Genomic DNA, 8,495 nt, shown 5'->3' with positions numbered 1-8,495 from the left:
TCAAGCAGATTTATGTACACCAATCGACTACCCCGAACAGCTTGTGTAAACGAGCCATCAGCGATACGCGCACGAAATAATGCGCGTGCGTGTGTGTGTGAGTGTGTGATACTGTATTGATGCGGAAGATATTTCTCAGGAGTTAACATGCAGCGCGAAACGTTTGCATTATTTATCACTTGCGCTTTAACATTCTGACTGATTCGATATTCGATAAACTGATATACGCAGTGGACTGCCTGCATTTCTTGACGTTCGTGTTTTTATTGATTTTCAATATTGTTTGATTTTTTCAGACGTGAGATGTGATCGGTCATGCTTCGCGTGCACCTGTGTTAAAAAAAATTATCGACAATCGTTTAGGATAGGTGCAGATTTGGTGCACGCGTCGAAGGAAATTCTTACTTTATTTTTACGTGTAAGCTATTTTTAAAATCAAGACAGCATGCGTCGGATATCTCAATTGATAAACTGGTTTTATACACTTTGACAAACCCACAGATAAATCACGAACGAATGCTCGTGATAATTAATGGCTCAGCTGTGAATGATTCGGCAAAAGAAATACAGATCGTTTTAAGAATCACTCGGAAATATAACATTGTGAAATAAGTTTAGCATCAAAATAAACTCGAACATACCATTCGGTATATCATGAATATTTAATGTATCAGAACGTACTGTGGTTTGCTATTTCAATGAATAAGCGACGAGATATGAACTGAACTACGATGCCGACAAAAAAAAAAAATCATTTTTTTACATTCCTCACGTCGCGAAAATTTAAGAATGTGTAACGTCTTTGCCGACACGATTTAGATGTACAGAGATTACAGAATTTGTATTATAATATTTATTCATAACGCGGTTAGTGGGGAATATTTGCAATTGTTGCGATTGTTCGCATATAGAGCCCATATTTGTGAACAGATTTTCAGGTATATGCATTGTCACGAGGCTCCGAGGGCAGAAGAACTTTATACTTTGTGGAGTTTTCGAGTAGTTGTTACCTCCTGATACAGATGGCACTACTCGTCTGAGGTTTGGTCAGAACGAGGACCGTTCGTCGTTAAACCTGGTGCTACAGCCGGATAGGCTCTCATTGACGACTGTGCCTGTATCGCGAACATTCGTGCACGAAGCCGATGCATCTAAGATACTATGATCATTTTTCAGCATTCCGTATAGGTTACATTTTAAAAAAATGCGATCTGAACTGGTATGGAATATTTTTTGCTGCCAATCCAACACCATCTGATGTCAATCTAATACCAATTATCGTCAATGTAACGCTATTTAACGTTAAAGTTTTGAATTGACCACAAAAATTGTTCTATAGTAGTCCACATCGGCTACTTTTGGTCAATGTTCACACCGTCAATTTTTCACAGTGTACAAATACATTAATCCGAACTCCACGCGAAAAAAGCATGAGATAAAATTGGACAATAAAATTCTCACCGAAACGTTGATGAGAAATGAACGCATCTGTATCTACATCTGAATATAAAATGAAGATAGAGTAGTCGGTATTCGCGGTAATCCGATGTAATTAAATTATGAATTGCATCCACAGTTCGTATCATTTTTACCGCTTGGGTAAAAGGTTCATGGTCCAATCAACGTAATTGTCGGTTTTTACCACAGACATACGTATATATGCATCTGAAATCACAATTCTTTAACGATGTTAGAATGTGTGCATGTACGTTAACCACGTACAGGATGCCGACTAAAGCGTCATAATAAGGTTTCCTGACTTTCGAAGATTATTCAAGATACGATGGAATACTGCTTTCTTTTGATACAATATAATCACATCGGTATTTCTTTAAACACTGATATTCGAATCTTGGTACTGTGCTAAAAAGATCTTACAGATAAAAAATGGTGTGTCTTTAACCATTTCCCCAAAATATCGAACCGATGTTTCGTCGGTTGAAAATTAAAATTAAAATTTCTCGCATCTATGGCTCAAATAGTATAATAAATGAAGTATGAACCGTACCGATGAAAATTCCAATGATCTAAATAATCAATTCATCGTTCACGAGGAAAAATGTGCTTCTCTGGGTGTTCCTCATGTTTATCTCGGAATTGTAACAAAATGCTCCCGGTCGTTCCCCGATTTTCCCTATTGCCGGATTCACGTTTTCGTGAATTCCGCATCGAGGATCATAGTCCGAATTCCGATTTCAAATAAAACCGTTTCTCGTAGATCGGCATCCGAGCCTTCTTGCCCCGTGGATACGGGGTTCGAGGAGGCGGAGGGACGACGGCCGGTTGGTTGGAGGGGATATCGAGGGGTTTGGGTGGGGAGGATCACGCCGACAGACACGCAGGGCACGGAGCAAGCAACTCCGCTCGAGCCGCAGAGTAAAGTCAGTCGCGCTCCGAGGTCCGAAGGAGAGAGTAGTTCGGCTCTCCGACAACCGTGTAACTGCACGCGCGCATACAATAACCGTAGACGGAGTGTTGTTCGATTAGCCGTACTGCCGAGATTCCGCGTTCTATGATAAAATAAATTTTCCATGCAAAAGATTAAAACCAAAACGCAAAAACAAATCGAAAGAAAACAGTGCAGCGAGAGAGAGAGAGAGAGAGAGAATTGATGTATAAAAATTAGTTTCGAATAATAACCTCGCATTACTAGTGGTGGTGCGTCGTTGGCCGCCGAGTGAAGTGTGACTATGAGTGCGTGACGATAAAACCGTTGGGAATACTAGTGTCAGCCGGCGCGGCGTGCAGGGTGCGTGCGGTGAACGAAGGAAGCCGCAGGAAACGGAACGGCGAGCATGGCTCGCTGCCTCTTCGCCGCCTCCGTCGGCCTGGCGGTGGTCGGGTTCCTGATCGTCGGCGCCGCGGCGCGAAGCATAACGACGCTCGAGGCCCCGCGGGGGTGCGAGTGGCGGAAGGAAGGCGACGCCGAGGGCGAGGGCGAAACCGAGGCGCTGCTCTGCCGTCTGAGGACGATAGCCTCGGCGCCGGCACTAGTGGGTAACCTCTCCGCGATCCAGGCGGAGTCGGTCAGGTCGTTGGGCCTCGAGTGCAGCGACGTCCTCTTCTTCGAGAGTCAGCTCGACGGGCCGCACGGGTTCCTGGGGCCGCTGCCGCGGCTGCACGAGCTGCGCGTCGAGTACTGCAAGATAAGACACCTGCCGGGCGGCGTCTTCGCCTCGATGCACTCGCTGCGGAGGCTCACCCTCAGAACCCACAACAGCGACTGGTCCGCGATGACCCTCGAGCTCCACCGTGACGCACTGCGCGGTCTTCCGGAGCTGAGACACCTCGACCTCGCCGAGAACAACATATGGATACTGCCGGCCGAGCTCCTCTGCCCCGTGCAGAGCCTCGCGAGCCTCAACGTGACGCGCAACAAGTTGCAGGACGTCATGTCCCTAGGGCTTTCGGAGTGGGCGACACCCTGCGCCCCTAATCTCGAGGTCCTGGACCTCAGCGGAAACGACCTGGGAGCTCTACCCGATAGCGCTTTGAGCGGTCTGCGCAGTTTGACCGTTCTCAAGCTCCAGGACAATGTCATCGCGGCCGTTGGGGATCACGCGCTCACGGGACTCACGTCCCTTCAGTCCCTCAACGTCTCGAGCAACAAGCTCGTCGCCCTTCCGCCCGAGCTCTTCTCCAACAGCCGTGATCTACGAGAGCTGATTCTCAGCAACAATTCACTCGCCGTTCTCGCCCCCGGACTACTCGAGGGACTCGACCAGCTACAGTCCCTCGATCTCAGCTCCAACGAGCTCACCAGTCAGTGGGTTAACCGCGACACCTTCGCCAGACTCGTCAGGCTCGTTGTTCTCGACGTTTCGTTCAACTCCCTGACCCGTATCGATTCCCACGTCTTCGCCGATCTCTACAGTCTTCAGGTGCTCAAGCTCGAGCACAACGATATCGACACCCTGACAGAGGGCTGCTTTGGATCGCTGAGAAATCTTCACTCCCTCACTCTCTCTCACAACAGAATCGCCCGTCTAGATCCCGTCCACACGGTTGGGCTAACCGCCCTGGGACAGCTCTTCCTCGACAGCAACAACCTGCGCGCTATTCACCCACGGGCCTTCGTCAATCTGACCGATCTTCAGGACCTGTCTCTCAGCGGCAATTCGCTCAACGATATTCCGGACGCTGTGCGCGAGCTCAGAGCGTTGAAAACACTCGACCTCGGCAACAACCACGTGTCGAGAATCGACAACGAGTCTTTCGCCGGGCTGGACCAGCTGTACGGTCTTCGTCTGGTCGACAACAAGCTGGAGAACGTGTCCCGCGAGGCGTTTGCGTCCCTGCCGGCTCTCCAGGTCCTGAACCTCGCCAGCAACACGATAAGGCACGTGGAGCAGAGCGCGTTCGCGAACAACCCGGTCCTCAGGGCTATCCGACTGGACGGTAACCAGCTGACGGAGATTCGCGGCGCGTTTACGAGCCTTTCAACCCTCGTGTGGCTGAACGTGTCGGATAACAAGCTGCTGTGGTTCGACTACAGCTACTTACCCTCGAGTCTCGAATGGCTCGACATGCACGCGAACCAGGTCGGCGAGCTCGGCAACTACTACATGGTCCGTAGCACTCTCCGTATAAAGATGCTGGACGCCAGCTTCAACCTGATCACCGAGATATCGGACGCCAACGTCCCGGACAGCGTGGAAACCCTCTTCCTCAACAACAACAAGATTCGCAACGTAGCGCCGAAGACCTTCCTGCAGAAGACCAGCCTTGAGAAGGTGGTCCTCTACGGCAACGAGATACGACACCTCGAGCGCAGCGCCCTGGGTCTCCAGCCCGTCCCGGGTGACCGGGAGTTGCCGATGTTCTACATAGGCGACAATCCGATATTCTGCGACTGCAACATGGAGTGGCTGCCGGCCGTTAACGAGCTCGCCAGGCTGCGGCAGCATCCGAGGATAATGGACCTCGACTCGGTCACCTGCGAGATGTCGCACGCCCGAGCATCGCCTCGTCGACCTCTCCTCTCCCTGAAGCCGAGGGACTTTTTGTGCCACTACGAGACTCACTGCTTCGCCCTGTGTCACTGCTGCGATTTCGACGCCTGCGACTGCGAGATGACATGTCCGGACAACTGTTCCTGCTACCACGACCACAGCTGGTCCAGCAACGTGGTGGACTGCTCGAACGCCGGGTACAACCACGTGCCGGAGAGGATACCGATGGACGCTACGGAGATTTACCTGGACGGCAACGAGCTCGGTGACCTCGGGAGTCACGTATTCCTGGGAAAGAGGAGGCTCGAGGTTCTGTATCTCAACAACAGCGGCATTGCGGCCCTCCACAATCGCACCTTCGTCGGCGCGGGCGCTCTGAAGGTCCTTCACTTGGAGGGCAACGCCCTGCGCGAGTTACGGGGCCACGAATTCGACCAGCTGGAACGAGTCGCCGAGCTCTATCTGGACCACAACGCCATAGCCACCGTGGGCAACGACACCTTCACCAAACTCAAAGGCCTGGAGGTTCTCCGTCTGGACAACAACCGCATCGTCGACTTTCCCCCGTGGACGGCGCTCCCCGGGGCCGGATCGGGGGTCAGGGTGGCTCTCGAGGGTAACGCCTGGAGCTGCGAGTGTGCAAACGCCGCGCTCCTCCGCACATGGCTCACCCAACATCCCGGGGATTCGGAGAAAATGTACTGCCGGGACGGCGCCGAGACGATAGCTCAGGCCATGCAGCGCTGCGGCGATCCCGCCACGGAGGCGGTCAGCCGCGGGGCCCAGGACAGTCCGATCTTGGGTGGCAATTTCGTTCCTCTATTGGCGGGCGCCCTGGTAGCGGTGATAGCCGTCTGCCTCTTCGTCGCCCTGGCCTTCGCCTTTCGTCAGGACGTCAGACTTTGGGCCCATGCGAAGTACGGGCTGAGACTCGGCAAAGCTACGCCGCCCCCGGACGAGGAACGAGACCGTCTCTTCGACGGTTACATAGTGTACAGCGGAAGGGACGAGGACTTCGTGTCGCGTTGCCTGGCGGCGGAGCTCGAGCAGTCGGGACTCGCGCTGTGCCTCCATTGGCGGGACCTTCCGCCGGCGAGGCCCCAGGAGGCCGTGCCACCGGCCGCAGCTGCGGCGAGACGGGTTATAATCGTGTTCTCGCCTGTGTTCCTGTCCGGGGAATGGCAGCATCCCGAATTTCGCTCGGCGCTGCGGGCCGCCCTGGAGGGCATCAGACCCAACTGCAGGCGGAGACGCGTCGTGATACTCCTCGCGGCCGAGCCGCCGACCTGCGACCCGGAGCTACAGCTGCTCCTTCAGACCTGCACGGTTATCGTATGGGGGGAGAAGCGGTTCTGGGAGAAGCTCCGCTTCGCCATGCCCGACTCGGAGAAACGGAGGGACGGGAAGAAGGTTGTCGGCGACAGGAACCGGGCCCCGGCTCGTTACACGGCCGCCCCGTCCGCCGTTGATGCATGGTCGAAGCCGAACGGAAGCCTCGTAGTCCCCGTCCACGCCCCGACTCCAACCCCCACGCAGTCGACGTACGTCAGTTCGGCATCGAGCAGAACCGAGGACGAGGACAGCGGCGCCGAGCACCAGCACCACGGCGGCTACAGCGCCCTCCACACGAGCAACGCGAGGCCCCCTAGTCTCTCCTCGCGGGGCAGCCATCTGTACAGCACGATACCCGAGCCCCCCGGGCCCAACGGCGTTGGGGGCCCGACGGCGACCGTCGCCGTTCCCTCGGCCCCCGTTCCAACGAACCCCAGAACATATTTCGTCTAGCGTCACGGAAGGCGTGGATGTAACGCGGGACATTTTCACGGATAACGCTCTTCATCGTTTCGCATTCTATATCGTATGGTACCCACATGTATAGTGCGTGAGGTTGGTGCGATCGAGTTAAAAACGGCTGGGGGGGGGGGGGGGGGGCGAGTGGGGATCGGAGAGATCTAACGCGAAAGAGAGAGAGAGAGAGAAACTCTACTATATAGCTGTGAGTATCGCTCGCACTTACCACACACGATCATCTATAATCCCCCACCCCCCCTCCGGCGCGCAACATTTTTATTCCTACTAATTGATTAATTTGCAATTTATTTGTATTATAAATATGAATATACGTATAAATATATACATGCATATATATGTATATATATATATACATATTCTATTATAATTATAACGTATTATCAATCGGATAATATTATAGTCTCGACGAATCGATGTGTATATGAGACCTCGTTCCTACAGACTGCTGGCCCTCCTTCGTAACGGGAGTGTCACTTAACGCTTACTAGGCTATAAGACCCTTTGTAAATAGTGTACTTATTCTTGTAAATATCACGCATACAATATTATATATATATACATATATATGTATATATGTATGCATTTTATATATATACGTATATATGTATATGTATACATATATATATATCATATATGTATGAAATTGAAATAATTGTATTATTAATAGATAAACGAAATGCGTGTTATATATATGACTAGGAATTTATTACTACAATATATGTATGTATGTATATATATACATTACACATATATTATATATACATAGGTACATCTCGAAAAATGGTTGTAAATACGCTCACGATCGATCATCTAACGCATTTTGTCGACATTATTATTATGATTATTACTATGATTACGATTGCTCTTATTATTATTATTATTATTATTATTATCATTATTACTATTAAATTAATAATTACTTAATAACAATTGCAGCGAAAAGAGTTACAACCTCGAAAATAAATACGTTTCTTTTGTAAAAAAAATCTCGATACCGCGTAGTTGCAGTTTTGATTCACCCGCCCCTCGGCCAGCCTTTGGCTGGATCGTTAATCCTCTTCACGAATTTCCCCTGCTCCGGTCGAAGTCACATTCCTGAACGCGAGAGAGAGCTAGCTTTGTGTATAGCGAACACTCGTCCGCAGGTATATCTGCTACGCGTGGAAGTATCCCACACACACCTCGGTGTAGTACATATATCTATAGATAGTCGATAGACTAGACTAGACTATATAAAAGTTACAGGTCGTTTAGGACCCTTTCTTTGGAAACCCAATTGTGTGGAAATAGCCGGCACAGAGTCCACCAGTGGTTATTACCCCGGAGGAAGATTAGAAGTAATTTTCGTAATTTCATGATACAGCCGGTATATATATATACACGTATAGAGAGGCTGCCGAGAGTATAGCTGCGCTTCGGAGTAACCGTGAGATAAGTTTTATTCATTGCCGTCCGCGTTATTGTACGAAACCGTCGAGATGCTGCAGCGTCGACGGAGGAAGAAAAAAGTAGACAAGAGTCGCGTCGTTGTTCACCTTCGGTCTGCGGCGCAATTTGATTTTTATCTGATTTTGCGGAAGAAGAAAAAGATGCCTTAAATAGTACGACGCGACGGTTGAATTCTCGCTCCAAGAACACGTCGTGTCTGCTTCGTCGCTGCGAACTGCGCACAGGTAAAAATCGTCGAACGAGAGATGCGCCGCCGCTGGATGGGAAACCTTTCTTCGAAAT

At 50.6% G+C, this 8,495-nt stretch overlaps 1 protein-coding gene across 1 annotated transcript; it reads left to right on the top strand.

Moving 5' to 3' along the window:
- Positions 1 to 2,381: 2,381 nt before the first annotated feature.
- LOC124302499 (toll-like receptor Tollo) lies at positions 2,382 to 7,011 on the top strand. Its single transcript, XM_046758738.1, has one exon. It carries the CDS (start codon positions 2,796 to 2,798, stop codon positions 6,735 to 6,737), a length of 3,942 nt encoding a protein of 1,313 aa, XP_046614694.1. The 5' UTR covers positions 2,382 to 2,795; the 3' UTR covers positions 6,738 to 7,011.
- The last annotated feature ends 1,484 nt before the right edge of the window (positions 7,012 to 8,495 follow it).

This window comes from Neodiprion virginianus, chromosome 4, assembly GCF_021901495.1.
Source record: "Neodiprion virginianus isolate iyNeoVirg1 chromosome 4, iyNeoVirg1.1, whole genome shotgun sequence".
Lineage (NCBI taxonomy): Eukaryota > Metazoa > Arthropoda > Insecta > Hymenoptera > Diprionidae > Neodiprion > Neodiprion virginianus.
This window is presented reverse-complemented; position numbering and strand designations above follow the sequence as displayed.